Source organism: Arvicola amphibius, chromosome 5 (genome assembly GCF_903992535.2).
Source record: "Arvicola amphibius chromosome 5, mArvAmp1.2, whole genome shotgun sequence".
NCBI classification, from domain to species: domain Eukaryota; kingdom Metazoa; phylum Chordata; class Mammalia; order Rodentia; family Cricetidae; genus Arvicola; species Arvicola amphibius.
Window position 1 is genome coordinate 24654420 of NC_052051.1, and position 15775 is coordinate 24670194.

Below are 15775 nucleotides of genomic sequence, written 5' to 3' on the forward strand. Positions count from 1 at the left end.
CATTGTCCTGCAAACCTTTGAGGGCTCCAGGAAGAGGGTAAAGTGTGACGTGAGAAAACCTGTGCCAAACTTGCCAGTGCCCAGCCCGGCAAGTCCCGGAGAAAGAATTGGCAGCCCTGACAGACCCTAGCCCAACCCCCAAACCCCAGCACCTCAGGTTCCCCCATCTTTCAAAGAGCCCCAGGAACATGGCATGTCTTGGTTAGGGTTTTTATTGCTGTGATAAAATACCATGACCGAAAGCAATTTGGGGAGGAAAGGGTTTATTTGGCTTATACTTTCCCATCCCTGCCCATCACAGAAGGAAGTCAGGACAGGAACTCGAGTGGGGCAGGAATTTGGAGCCAGGAGCTGATGCAGAGGCCATGGAGGAGGGCCGCTTACTGGCTTGCTCCCCCACAGCTTGCTCAGTCAGCGTTTTATTGTAGAACCCAGCCCAGGGATGACCCCGCCCACAATGGGCTGGACCCCTCCCCATCAATTACCAATTGAGAAAATGTGCTACAGGCTTGACTACAGCCCGATCTTGTGGAGGCAGTTTTCTCACTTGGCATTCTCTCCTCTCAGCTGATCCTAGCTTGTGTCAAGTTGACATAAAATTAACCACCGCAGGAAGGGAGACCTGGGGACAGGAACTCAGTCAGAGATGCCTCCTCAGCAAGGGATGAATGCCAGGGAGACCTGAGTTGGGTGTTGCTTCTTTAGATTCTTCCAGCCCCAGTCCTAGAACCATAGAACCGGTTGCTGAGCAGAGTTCAGAGAGCAAACACCCTCAGTGCAGCTGTCCTGGGACCTGCAGGGCAGGCACCCGTGTAAACAGGTGTGTGGCACAAAAACTGCCCACCTGCATGGAATGGGGGCAGGTTTGGACTCAGGTCCACTTGGCCTGAGAACTATGGGGATCGCAGATTAGAAGGGTGCGAGAAAGAAGTGCAGGGAAGGGGAGGAAGATGGGGGGAGTTCAGAGAAGAGATCCTCAGTCTTCAGTATCCCAAGGGCTGAAAAAAAACCACAAGCAAACAATAGCAGCAACAACAACAACAACAACAACAAAAAACCAGTATGACTCCATGACCAAGCAAGGCAAAACTGGGCCTGAAGGCCAGAACACTGTGCATCTGATTCGTGCTATATGGCTCAAACTTTCTTCGTAGGGAAATTCCACCTACAGGAAAAGCCTGGTGGAGCCTGAAGCTAGAGCCTCCACATTCCAGGGTCTGCCATGAAACTGGCAGCCAGGAACAAGGTGCTAACCATCCTGCTGACCCAGGACTGGAAGCGTGGCCCCCACATCACTACTCTGTGGGAAGACCCTCCCTGATTCTACACACTCATCGCCTCGGCAAGGGTGGCCACTCAGAGTCAGGTGTATTTGCCTCTCTGCTGGTCACATGACCCACTCTCCCACAGAGGAAGGAAATCCCTTTGCTGTAGTGGTGGTGGTTTGCTGTCTTGGAGTCTTCCATGTTCTAGGCCGACCTTGAACTTGCTGAGAACAACTCTGCATTTCTAGCCCTTCCACCTTCACCTTTGGGATCTAGGACCCCAGGCACGCACCACCATTGTGGTGCTGGGGATCGAACCCAGGACTTCACATCTACCAAATGAGCCACATCCAATTCCCTGAAGGACTCACTTGAATAGCACAGGAGGTCAGCATGAGAAAGAGTGGCTGGTGGAACCAATTAGTGTTTTTCTAAGGTTTCAGAGGTTCGAGACAGGAGGAGAATCCCTTGGAATGCTTTCTGTTATCCCTAAGAGGAATCCTGTGTGGTATTGCAAAGATGAGTTCAGATTTCTCTTAGCTGAGAGTGTGGCCTTAGGATCCAACAGGTTCTTGGATCTGAGAAGCAAATGTCTTCCCTGCAAGTGATGCTCGCCCACATCTCTCAAACTGAGCTTGTCATATAGACGACAAGAAAAGACACATTTGACTGCACAGCCCCCGGAGGAGGAGTGTGCTCTGAGTTAGCCAAGCCTGAGTCTCACTCCAGGGTGCAGGTCTCTGGGCATTCAAGAAGGCCTCTCAGAGAGCACATAGGGAGACTGGGTGAGGAGCAGGAGAAACACAAGACCATGATGAACATAGCCAATGGCAAGCCCAGTCTGGTGTCAGTAGCCTGAGGTGGGAGACGATGGACCAAGGAGCAGGGCTCTGCAGCAGCCGATGCTCAGCCATGCAGAAACGGACAAAAACAGGCAGCTGGAGCAGCTCAGGAGTCCACAAGATTTTGCCTTCTGTTTCAGAAAGCCACTGCTGCCACAGAGGTGAGCTTTAGATAGCATTTGTCTGTCTGAACTTCTAGCCCATGGAGCGTGAATCTGCCTTCCAAGAGCTTACGGTGCCCCTGTTCTATACAGCTGCTGCACCTGCCTGCAGATTGTGGGGCCAGCCACACTCTGTAGCAGGCAGAGACGAGTGTGGGAGATGGGGTGACTTCTCTGGGTTTAACTAATCTGCGGGGCGGATGATGAACCAGGGTGTGTGAGTCCAGAGCCTGAAGTACGCCATTATGGGCAGCTGGCATGGCGTGTAGAGGTATGGACCAGCTCGGTAGTGCACACAGAGTTTGTGGTGTGGAAAAATTTGGCAATGAGACTTAGTCTGCCATGTAGACCACTTGAGTCAGTGGTGTGGACTGAGCGGGTGCTACCCCTTGGGCTCATTAGGACTCCATCAGGTCACCCCTGTTATTACTCAGCTTAATTGCCTTGCATTATCCTCAGGCACAGAGTCCCTAGCCATGGGAAGTCCTTGGTAAATGTTCTAGCAACCAAATGACAATGATAATAATGCCCATAGTGTGAATCTGGCCAACCCTTGTTCCAAGAACTGATGGTGTTGAATGCAGATCTAGTATCATCCCCTGTAATAACGTATGGTTGGTAAGTACGGGACTAGACCCATTTTGCAAGTGAGGAAACTGAGGGTCATGGACACCAAACCTTTCACTCTCTCCCGGTCACTCTGGTTGCCAGTGTCCATCACTGACTGGGAGTATGGTAAACACCAGCCTCAAGTGTCTGCACCAAGATCGTCATCTGAGGGTCAGGAGCTGGAAAACGTCAGTGCCTCTCAGCCCCTTGGCACTGCTACACTGATCCCAAGAGCTAAGCAACAGCCTTTGAGAGAGAAAATGGGCCATGAAGAGGCAGTGAGGGCAGAGCACACAGTACAGTCCCCTGGGCAGGTGCGGGAGGCTCCAGGGCTTGGAAGCAGGACACGTTGTAGGGCTTGCAGGAACCTAAGACCACAGGTCTCACTGGGCCAGCCAGAGCCCAGGACAGATTTCTAGAATTCTCAATAGTTTTGGTTTTGGTTTTTTTGTTTGTTTTGTTTTGTTTTGTTTTGTTTTGTTTTGAGACAAGTTTCTCTGGGCAGCTCTGGCTATACTGGAACTTGCTCTGTAGACCAGGTTGGCCTGGAACTCACAGAGATCCCAAGTGCTGGGATTAAAGGCATGTGCCGCTGCCACCCAGCTTGCCTGTTTTAATGGGTTTTTCTATTACTGGATTTGGATGCCTCTTCATAAGTATCTAACTCTCCCATCAGAGACATATTTTTGCAAAATTTTCTGTGGTTTTCTTTTTTATTGTCTTACACTAATAATTTTTAAAATGTAAAATGACTAAGTTTGGTGAAGTTAAACTCTTGAGCCTCTTGTCTTGAGTCACATATCCTGTGACTTGATTTTGTGACTCTGAGATCACACCTGACAGAAACTACTTACTCAGACAGACATTCCCGCCACCCTCGTGACCTGCCTCCACCAGACAAGCCACGTCGCCTAAAGCCCCGCAGCCAACATAGCGCAGCTGAGTTCAAAGCATGAGGCTGTGAGGCACTTTGCAAACTGGGATATGTGATTCGAATTTTTGCTGGTTATGGTTTGTTTAAGATACACACACACACACACACACACACACACACACACACACACACACACTGCAGCCCTGACCATCCTGGGATTCACTGTGTAAACCACACTGGCCTTGAACTCACAGTGATCCGCCTGCCTCTGCCTCCCAAGTGCTGGGGTTAATCAATGAGGTTTTTAACTGTGTGATCCACTTGGAGTCTTGCTCTGGGATACTAAAGGCTCTGGGTTTGCTCCAGTTCCCTATACCACTGAGAAGAGTAGGCTCCAGGCAGACACCAACCAGTCCCCACAGGCATGGGTGGGGTAGTAGTGGGGTGGGGAGACCCCTTTAGGTTCAGGTGACAGCTCAAGAGTCGCCCTGTGGCCATCCACCACACAGGTGTCTCTCAGTGCCTGCCCCTCCCACCTGTGTAGAGTGGGCACTGCCTGGAGAGAGGGCTGGGCACAAATCAGACAGAAACAGGAACAAATGGACGTGACATACCGAGCATGTGCCCAGTGCCCAGAAAGCCTCCTCTGGTAGCCATATTAGTCAGTGGATTTTAGTAAGTCCCTTTCCCAGGCTACCTGACACGACTACCTGAAATGACAAAAGTGGACTCGCCCAGAGCTTCAGGACCAGAAACCTGCCATCACTATATGTCTCCCTCTGGGACTCAGCCCGTCCCTCCCTGCATCTTCCCAGCCTCTGGTGGTGGTCATGGTCCTGGTTGCCAATAGCTTGCAGTCGCATTGCTCCATCTTTGGTGACATCTTTACAGGGAGCCCTGCCTGGTGTCCTCTGTAAGGACACCAGGTGAAGGGTTAGGGAGTTTTTCTGCGGTAGGAGTGGGGACTGTTCAGCCGGAGGATTTGTCACGCTCAGCCTTACAGTCCCATATCCATGTCTTCCAGAATACTCCATCAGACTAGCGAGCTCAGAATAGAACAATCAAGAAGAAGCAGAGAGGTCACTGGTCATGTCTGAGACCCAACAGCGGCAGGAACTGTGGGGATTGAGTCCTCCCTGTGCGGCACCCACACGCACCACTCATTCCATCCCAGTGACAGTTGGATGCATACTTGTGTTCACCCAGTTAGAGACTGAGGCTCACAGCCTGTGGACTGGCTAACAAGAGCTGCTTTGGCTCCTGTTTCCTCACAAACCCCCATTATGGGTGTCTTGAAGAACCAGTGATTCACATGGGCTCCATAGTCCAGGATGATCCAGTTCGATTGGTCTAAGGTGAAGTGACAGGAAGACTTACTTGGTCATATGTCTTGTTCTCTAGCGGGCTAGCTCAGCCTCACTCACAAGGTGGCCACAGGGTTCCAAGGAAGTGGAAGAACAAACCCCAGGCCAGGCCAAACCTCTGTAGGCCTCTGTTTGAAAGTGTCCCTCTGGCCAATGCAGGTCGCAGGGCCAAAACCAGACTCAAGGTCTGTGGAAGAGAGCTTACCTCTTCATAGGTTGAGCTTACCTCTTCATAGGTTGAGGGCATGGGGACAGGGGAGAGGAACTTGTTCCTGGGCGTATGGGGAGGCCTACCACAGAAATAACCCGCTGTCCAACAATAGGGGCCACTTAGAGAACTCCCACTGGAGGCGAGGAGGCCTAGGCCACTACAAACACAACAGAAGTCTGTGCTGAGGAAAGTGTGTCGTCCTTGTGTGTCATCAAGAGAGAGTTAGAAACGTGCACAGGTCCTTTCCCAACCCCAAATAGTCACAAAAGTAAAACTGGACAATACCAACAGCAGGTGTGGTGACCTAGATAGGTGGGAAGTTACCTATAAAGCCACATCTCAGCAGGGACACCCTTCACTCCATCCCTTAGACACGGGACACTTGCTCTGGGCCAAAAGGCTCTGGAGAGGGAGAGACACAAAGTCACTAGGAAAAGCAAACGCTCCTGAATGAAGCCAGCATCCCTCTGCAGGGCTGAAGGAACACGGGGTATAATTACAGGACACAGCACCTCCCAGCAGGAGGGAAAATGACCCTAGGCTTGAGGCCAAGCCAGGATATGCAATCTAGACAGACCTGGAAAGAGCTAGCTGGAAACAGCGGGCAGTAATGCACATCCCACAGAAGACTGACTGCCTGCTTTCAGAAAATACAAAAGTGCCTGTATCATTTGTATATATCCATAGGAACAGAGCAGCCTGTGAAGGCACATGCCTGCATTGCCTTGGCTGCTGCAGTCCTTTTAAAGCTGAAGACAAATTTAAAAACTCTTGATCTAAGTGAGGGATGTGTGCACTGCAGGGTGGTTTGCTATGACATTTTTCCAAAAGATAAATCTGAAATAAGTAAAATAAAATTTAAAAATGGCTTAGAGACTAGCCCTCGTGTGTGTGTGTGTGTGTGTGCACGCACATGTTTAGGAAGACATCACTGAAAGCCTATATACATGTAGAAATTGCTGAGGGAAATGACTGTGGAGCTGACCGTGGACTCTGCCCCAGCTGGGGAGCACTTTCCACCAGGGACATACTGTGCTTGTTAAATGAAAATAAACAGAATCCAGAAGGGGCTGTTGGTTCTCTGGGTCACAGGCTCCTCCAGGCCTCTGCAGGGTCCCAGGTTCCAAAATAGATCTACACCCCCACCACCACCCCGACCTGGCAGGCCTGGTCCCTCATCCTGGAGGAGAGCCAGAGGCAAGCTGGGCTAAGCTCCTGGCCTGAGAAAGGACAGGCATGGCAGTGGCCCAGGCTATCCAGGGCCGAAAGGACACATCTTCCACTGTGGTTCTCAGGGTCCCTGGTTTAGCGGGACCGAGGTAACACAATGGCTCAGGAGCTCAGAAGGGAAGGCAGAGGACAGGAGGACCTTATCTGGAGCTCGTGTGTCTGACCACAGAGATAGTTGTGTTTGAGGCTCATCTTCCTGGGATGGGGCTGACACACCGGGTGACTTGGGATAGAGGCAGTGCAGTCTCTGGACCAGTTTCTCCAGAAGCGTGCATGGAAAGAATCCCACCTTCTATTGCACCTTCGATGTCACGGGGATAATTGGATGCAAAGAGACACTGGCTCTTTCCAACACCAACACAGGTGACAGTAGGCCACCTGGAGTTCTCTGGTGCTAACACTTAAGTTGTACTGCCTCACACCACCCTGTGGCGGCCAACATACCACCCAGGTGCAGTACCTCACATCCTGCTCCTCACTAAGGGGTGGATCTCTTCGGCCTGTCCTTGCCTACAATGCTGAAGGCTCAGGCCTGAGGGACTTGGATGCTCTCTGTCCCACTTTCCCACTTTGGGATTCTCTGCCTTGGGAACCAAAGGGCTGCCATGTATATGGGGCCCAAGACACTCCATGACTGGACTGTCTCAGCCAATAGTCAGAGCTAAGGCTGCACATAGTGAGGGAGGGAAATGCTGTTTCTTTTCTCTCTTTCTGGTGTGTGGTTTGTGATGTGTGCGTGCGTGTGTGTGTGTGTGTGCGTGTTTGCGTGTGTGTGTGTGTAATGTACTGTGTTCTGCATCCCTGCATGCTGGGTACTGGAGTAGAAAGCATGTGACATATTGTTGTCTTGGGTGAAGGATTATTCAGCACAACATAGTGGCTGCTGCAGGAAACTTGATCTCTGACTTCCTGGGGACACTGACAGACCATCCTCCAGGGTTGTTACCATCCCCTGAGCTTCCTGCCAAGACCTCACCATGCCCACCAGTGCTATGGGAAGTGCCCGGGGAATGACCTCTGGGAGGTGGGTAGCACTGCGAGGCCAGGTTGGCGGCAGCCCTCACTCACCACCCGAAGGATGAAAAGCAATCTGGAGAATGTCATCTGGAAGGTGCAGCGTGACCATCAGTGGGGATAAAGATGGGTGATATTTATCTTCTTTATGCTCCAGATATTTAAGGAGACCAAATTAGCAAGTGACTTAACAGGTATGGCTCATTTCTCACCTGAGTTCCCGAGAGCAGAAAAATCAGCTATTTTGGATCACTCAGGCCTGCGTTTGACTTTGATGGCGACCTTCCTCTCCAGCACTGTGTCGGTTCCCTGCGAGATAAGAGCAAGGCAAGGCCCAGGACCCCACAGGCTCACCGGGGAAGCACAATGGCTCACTTGAATGTCTGAGTTCCAGTGGGGGTGGACAGGTGGGAAAAGGACTTTGTTCCCCCTTGGGTTTCCTGGAAGACTACCAGGGTCTCAAGAGACCAGACCCTGTTCTACTGTTCCAGGCTTTAGCATGCAGGGCAGTGTAACTAACCCATTCAGTCCTCCAGCCATAGCAACTGGGCCAGGAATAGCCATGTGCCCTGAGCTGGGATGATTCCAAAGCCATTGGGAAAGTGGCTTTCTATTTCTGAGGGATGCTGAATTGATAGAAGACAGTAGTGTCAATGGCAGGAATTGTCAGAGGATGAAGCCAAAAGATGAAAATCATCCTGGAGAAGAAGAGGAAAAAAAATCCCCACTTCTGTCTAAGCTCTGAGACCCAACCATCTCTGATGCTAGACCCTGACTTCTCAGCTGTATTGCTCACCAAGCTCTCTCTTTGACAAACTATTTGAGCAAAAGTCGAAGTGCTAAATATCAAAAGTGTGTTCTCCAAGCTCTGCCCCCATGCTGGCAAAATGAAAATTCACCTAGAAGTCAGTTAGTCTTCTACACTTGGAGGCGAGATACTTAGAGTGGCCCAAATGGAAACTTCCTGCCACCCCAGCCCTGAAGGAGAAAGATGACACTCCAGTTCCTCTTTGGGACTGTACTGAGCCAGCTCCTACCCAAGGGTGGGAGTTATTTGTTCAATAAACTCTTATACATGCTTCTGTGAAGCTGACCTTGGACAGGCACCAGGCACTAAGACAGAAAGAATGGCCACAGCCAGAGGGTGCTGAGCCTGGGTCCAAGCACAAGCCTTTATGAGGCAGGGGAGTGCTTTGGTAGGGACACTGTGGCCGGGGCTATTGGAGCAGTATTAAGAGGAATAGACAAAGCAAGGAAGTGGCCCTGCAGGACGCACATGGGGTGACTTCCGTACAACTTCATACAGAAATGTGAGCCTCAGGCCTCAGGTGGCAGAGCACACACAGAGGACCCCATCAGGTGTCAGACAGTCCCACAGGGGTCTGTGAGCCACCGGTCTGGACTTGAGAACAGAGGGTGGGTCCATGAGTGCGTAGGAGAGAGCACTTGGTTGCCACACTGGAAACAGACTAGCATGCCTTCCTGGCAAGAGACAGGCCTCCCTCTATGACCAAGACAGCTGAGTTTTCTGGTCCACACGGGCTGAGAAGGAGCAGAAATCATTGAGCTGCAGTTCTGGAATTCTTTCGGGAAACCCAAAGCAAGATGCTAGCCGGAAAGTCATCTAAGAACAACATTCTGCACTTCAGCAACATCAACTTGCTGAAGTTTGTCACTCAAAATTAATACACCTCTCTCCTCAGCAATCCCCACCACCACCACCACCACCAAGAACCAAACCCTAAGCTTACCATGCCCTTCTGGACCTCTTTCCAAGGGTGTTAATCCTGCCCATGGGGCTCTGCCCTGCCCTCCTCTTCCTTAGCCTCCTTCCCAAGGCCTTTCCAGTTGATACATAGACTTGAATAGGTGCCTACCTACAAACCCTGGGGCAGTCCATCTCCAGACCACAGGGAGGAGTGACAGCTGGTCTTCATTTAACATGCACTGTGCACTGACATTATGAGGCAATGGTGGCTATTAGCCCCATAAGACAGAAGAAAAAGAGTCAGTGAGGTGACTTCACTTGGCCATGGCCACAGACAGAGACGTACAGGCCATTTAGAGTTGCGTACAGGCCAGACTGGTCAGTGGGCTCAGGACACTCAGAACTAGAACAGGGCAAAGCAAAGCTGGCTGGATGTGGGGCCGTGCAGAGACACAGAGGGAGATCATGGCTCCTTATCAAGCCCAGCTACACAGCCCAGGCTGCCACATGGAACACAAGCCAAGGTCTTTGTGCTTCCACTGATAACTTTAAGACATGATATGGTGTTACGCCCAGCTTGATGGAAACACTTGAAATCATCTTTGAAGCCCAATGGTGAGAAGTAGTTCGGCCTTTCACCTGGCTCTCTGGAGCTGTGTGCCTCTGTATCCCTCAGTGGCCTCGTGAGAAACCTGCCTACCTGAAGCCACTACACTGGTGACGACTCTGAAGAGACCCGGAAGGTCAGCTGCTGATAGATGAGAAAGGAAGCCTTCAGATAAAACCCGACCAACTGTCATGATGCTGTGGGAAGGACTGGAGCCTCAGGGAACACCCACACTCCTGACCTGACAGATGAAAGCAGTTACTGTGGTTAAAGCCACCAAGCACTCGGGTCCCTTGTGGGTGCTGTGATGAATGGAGAGGCAGAGTAGGTGGGTGGCAGCGCTCTGGACAGAGAATGTGCCATGTGCACATGTGCAAAGGCCCTCAGAGAAGAAGGGATGTGCCACAGGTAGTGGGGCCAACAGGTAGCCACCCAGCACAGGCACTGGAGACCCGGCTCTTCGTCTGGTCTTGCCCATGCTCTTCTGTGAAGTATGACCGCCTCCTCTTTCTGCTGAGGGAGAGCTGTTAGCGTAGCCCTGAGTCTATTTGGCTAACCTGCGCAGGGAGTGAAGCCGTGTTTCTTTCTCTCGTTCATTTGTTCTCTCCATCACCAGAGGCGTCTCCTGTGCAGGAGACTTTCCACTGTTATCTGGAGTCCACATCACAACCCACAGGAGGTGTGAGCACTATTTCCCGAGTCTACCGCAGACAGGCTGGGGTGGCAGAGGGTCTTGCCCGCTGCCAGGGCTAAGAGGCAGAGAACAGTGGGACTGGTAAGGGGCAGGGGTAGAGGGGAAGGTAATGGCTGCCCAGCCTGACCCCCTCTCCCTCCCTACCCCCATCCAGCGCAAGGCCTTTCAGACTATGTGTCTTTGAACAAATAACTCAATTGCTCTGGGCCAGGCTTTGTTTTCTCTGTGGTAAAATAGAGAGGAATCCTGCAGGCCTCATTGGGGTCAAGAAGCGTGTCAATCAAGAGTCATTATGACAGCTTCCCTTTAGTCTACATTCCTGTGTATCCAGCACATACATGAGACTGTGCTCCTAGTCTGAATTCGTGGGTTTCCTCCTCCACGGCCCCATCTGCAGTCAAGGTGAGCAAAGCAGAGGTAGCCCACTCACTAAGCAGGCATCTTGAAAGCTGAATGCTGTCCTCATCTACAGCTGTTTTTTCCTACCAGAGTCTCACACCTGGTTCAGGGTCCAGGCCCCAATGAGCTCTTGTTCATTCATCCATCCATCCATCCATCCATCCATTCATCCATTCATTCATTTACCAGGAGTTCACAATACAAAAGAGAAGAAACACTACCATGAAGGTGGACTAGCTACACCCCGAGGGGCAGGACCCAAGGACAGCCCATAAGCACAGCTATCAGTCCCCAGTGGCCATGGCCCCAGGGACAAAGCTCTGCATTCTCAGACTTTGACTGCAATATCCGTAGGAGGGAGAAACACAAGTGTGTGGTGACACCACGCCTCCCTAGTGTGTCCCTGCACAGCATGGCCGGATTCAATTTCTTCCATGTAAAGTGGGTCTTCCATGCTCTGTAAAGTGGGTACTGGCATTTTTCTTGCTCAAGAAGAAGCCAAGGCATAGAGGTTAAGTGACTTGGTGATAGTCACACAGCTGGTAAACGGTAGGGCTAGATTTTGAACTGTAAACTGAAAATTCCTCAAGTCCGTGAGCCAGGACTTACAGCATTCCTCAAACAAGAGCTGGGCTTTGCTCTGTTTTGCAGCAGGAGTGTGAGATTTAAGGCCAGCCACCTCTGATTCTAGGGGTACTGGCCAGGATACTCCCCAGCCCAAGACTTACCACCCAGAACAGGAAGTTCTAGGACAACCTACCCAGGAGACTTCTGATTCCTGGCGCCACCACGAAGCCAGAGCCACCACAGGGCAGAATGCCCCCGCCCCAGGCCCCAAGGGAGAAGGGAGGCCAGGAGCCAATCGTGCTGGGCACCCACAGGACTCTCCTCCAGGCTTGGAAGGCTTTCTGTCTCCAGGCTGCTTCCCCAGCCTCGCCTTGATCCCTCCTTCCCCAGGCTGCTCTGGGGGTCACTGCCTGTGTTCCAAGCCTAACTTGGAATCAGAAGGGGAAGGTGGTGGAGGGGCCGAAACTTGAGAACCAGTCTTTGGGGGACAAGGGTGGGGGTGGAAGGAAGAAAAAACTGGGGAGAGGAGAGGAAAAAGATTCAGATGCTTCCCACTGGGGAGGGAGCCTTGCATGAGCTGTGGTCCAGTGTGTGCATGTGTGTGCCTCTCTCTCTCTCTCTCTCTCTCTCTCTCTCTCTCTCTCTCTCTCTCTCTCTCTCTGTGTGTGTGTGTGTGTGTGTGTATGGGCAGCCTCGAGTCTGGCCAAGGAGGACAGGACAACTGTACAATCAAAGCCTCAGAAGCAGAAAGGGACAGAGAGAGGACAGAGGTGCCTGGGGGGTTGGAGGGGGGGAGCAGGAGGCGAGGCCTTACAGGGGAAGCCAGCAGCTGTGGCTGCCCTGAGTATAAATAGCCCAGAGGAGCTGGCCCTCAGGACTTATAGCAGTAGGAATCTGCAGCCACAGTCTGTCTTCACAAGCCCCAGCTGCACAGCTGCACAGCACATCTGGGCAAGTGCTGGCTGGTACCTCTGACAAGATCTTCTCAGCAGCACTTGTTCTGAGATGCTCTGCCAACCAAGCATGCTGCTAGGTGGCCTCCTCCTGCTGGCCACCATGACCACAGCCCGGCAGAGAGGGTCAGCAGCCGGTAGGCGCCGCAATATTTACCGGGTCCAGCACGGCCAGTGCAGTTACACCTTTGTGTTGCCAGAGCCTGATCTCTGCCAGCTGGAGCCTGTGGCCCCTGAGACTTTGAGGGGCTCCAACAGCCTCCAGAAGGACTTGCCTACCTCCAGGCTGCCCCCGGCAGACTTGCGAGCCCAGCGTGCCCAGCGTGTGAGCCAGCTGGAGAAGATACTAGCAAATAACACGCAGTGGCTGCTGAAGGTACAGCTGGGGTTGTGTGGCGGGCTAGTGGGTGGCTAGGAGACTGCCCATTATCAACATCAAGAGATGCTCATCCCCAGCCAGAGGGGCTGGGGCTTTGTGTTGCATAGAGCCTCTGGGATATGCGGTTCAGAGAGGACGTGGGATGAGGATGGCGATCAGGCCTCATATGCAAGGCTGAGCACCATGTGGCTGGGAAGCCAGATGTTCATTCATTCATCTAAGAGGAATTTGCTGAATATGAGTCAGGACCATTCTAAGTGCCGGGCATCCCCACAGGAACAGGACAATACGTTCTTATCTAATGGGCTGAGGAAAGGGCGCGAAAAAGTTGTCTGCTTGTGTGGGGCAGAGACAGGAAGAAGGCACAGGTTGGCTTTCCGAGGTCAGATCCTTGGAGAATCTCCGAGGAAGAGAGCAAATGGGTACCTGGAGGGCATCCTAGCAGAGGTGAGGCTATAAGAGCACTTAAGTTAGGGTGGGGGAAGGGGTATTCATGGAGGGATGATCAGGCCACAAAGGCCCTTGGGACTTTGGTGTCTAAGTGACTTGGCTACCACAGTGTTGTAAGCAGGCTGAGACTAGTAGATTTGGTTTAAGTAAAAGTCATACTGGGTAGAGTGGCCTCTGGGAGGTCAGGTGTGAGGTCTCCATGGATACTGCAAGCTCCGTACATGACGTTCTGGAGTCTATAGAATGGCTATTTGGTTCTGTCTCCTCTTCCTCCTCAAGTCATTTCCCAGGTCCCAAATCCTATGCCCACAACTCAGCTCAACTTCCTAGACTTCAGGACAGTGTTGGCAGCTGGCATCATCCTCTCTCTCAGGTCTGCCCAGAAGCACTCTTCCTATACCCGGTCCATCCCTCCTAGCCCCTGCCATAACACACCTGTACCAGCTGTTGGCTTCTCTGTGCTCGTTTACACAGGACTTGCCATCTCTCCTTTAGATGCTGCCTTTTCTTCCTGCTAGCTCCCTACCCCAAGTCCCAATCTCTCGTCCTTGAACCTCCTAGTACTAGCGTCTGGGATATAGCTGAGTCAGTAGAAGATTTCGACTTGATGATCACCGAGACCAGTCACTTGACCCAGGTACAGGATCCTACCTGGGTGTCAACCACCTAGATTCATAATCCAGGGAGTCCTGTGGGACTGAGGAATGATGGGAGAGTCCTCCAGCCTGACCTCCCTCACATTGGTGGACCAGGAAACCCTGATTAGTTGTGGATGAACAAGCTTATTTCCTTATCTCACAGTAGGTCAGGGGGCGCTGAGAACATCATGAGACTCCCAGGCACCCTTTCTGCTGTGTCCCAGTGGCAGGAATGACACCAGCACCATGCAGTTGGTGCAGAGGCAGTGGGTTGATGGGTTTGTAGTCTCTCAGCACAGTCCACACCTGAGTCACCCCAACTCTGAACTCAGTCATGGTCCCTCTTATTCACATGGAACAAAGGGCGGTGACCATCCCTTCGGGCAAGGAGCGTCACCCACTCATGCTGGATTCTCAACAGGTTCCCAACCTGGGCCACTCTCTGGGGGGTAGTCTGGCCATCTTCTGGGTAAGAGGCCTCTTGGGTTGAGCACATTCTTTCACAGACCTTAGCATTCACACCTGGTCAACCAGCCCCTGTAGAGCCTGCTACACATCAGACCCACGGACCTACACCTGCCTAGAAGTTTCTTGGCTTGAATATGTTACCTCCTTGGGTGGCGGCAGAGCCCAGAGCTTCAGTTATTCCTTCACTTCAAGACTGAGAGAAGAGGCCTTGCCTCCCCAGGCCTCACCAAGTAATAGCACTGTCCTAGGAAGATTTAGCCAGACAATGCCCAGGGCATTCTCTTTTCAGTGGGTCCTCGGTGAGTCCAGGGTATTTGCTCTAGGGTCCTCTGCAAACAGATGTGAACCCTGAAGGTTTGAGCCTTTCGTTGCCCCCAATTGAGATGTGTACCCCCCCCCTTTGAATAAACACACACACACACACACACACACACACCATTGTCCCACACAGACACAGTTTCATACCCCTTGAACATGCTTCTCATCCCAGGCAAGGGAAGTTGTGCCTTCTATGGCTGCAGCTGGGACTCTCTTTAGTCTCCTGTCCCTTCCTGGCATTGCCTCGGGGCCATAAAAACTCCAAGTTACATTTTTTTTTTTTTGAGTTTGGAAACATTCTCTGATTATATCTTCACAAAGCACTACTAAGCCTGCCCGAGCGCTCCACCACAAGTTCCTTCTCTTGAGCTGCAAGGGAGCCCCTCCCTGGTGTAAGCTTAAGTAGCCAGCACCTACCTGCTTATCTCTAGCTCCCTGCCTGTTCCTGCAGTTTATCTATGAGGAACCTGAGGCAGGAGGGGTCGGCAAGTCCCTGTCCAACTGTGTATGTCTTCTCCTGACTGTGGAAGCTGGATACTGAAGGATAATGCTGGAGGGAGCCTGTTGCCACCACCTCCCCACCGTGTGGCTGCTGGAGTCCTACCACCCACAGTTGTGTGAGCCCCAGCCTCACCTTCCTTCTCACACTCTTCCTCCCTGCACCCCTCCTTTGCCTTTCTTTACCCTACTCACCCCACCCCTCTCTCCTCCTAGAAAGCTTCTGTTCAGTGGCTCATGACCCACAATGCCTTTCGTGGGCTGGATGGTGCTCAGTTCCGCTCCGTGCCTCTACCTGGATGAACTGCTGTGGCCAGGAGGGATGAGGGGTGGGCATGGACAGTGAATGAAAGGGTTTCCTGCTGAGTAGTGTGACACAATGGTTAGCCACAGCCCTACCAGGATGACCAGGACCCTTGCTTGGGACAGCAGATATAACGCAGAGCAGGAAAGGTCTCCTCGCCTGAGACCTGGCAGGAGAATGCCTGGCCACAGCTGACACCCCAATGCTCTGCCTTTCGTTACT

The 15775-nt window shown here is 52.1% G+C and overlaps 1 protein-coding gene across 1 annotated transcript in view; it reads left to right on the forward strand.

Annotated features, from left to right (window-relative positions):
* Window positions 1–12550: 12550 nt before the first annotated feature.
* Window positions 12551–15775, forward strand: part of Angpt4 (angiopoietin 4) — a 33480-nt gene continuing 30255 nt past the window's right edge. Inside the window, exon 1 of the mRNA XM_038332000.1 lies at window positions 12551–12874. Within this exon, the coding sequence (XP_038187928.1) occupies window positions 12551–12874 (324 nt within the window). The remainder of the gene's footprint in view (window positions 12875–15775) is intronic.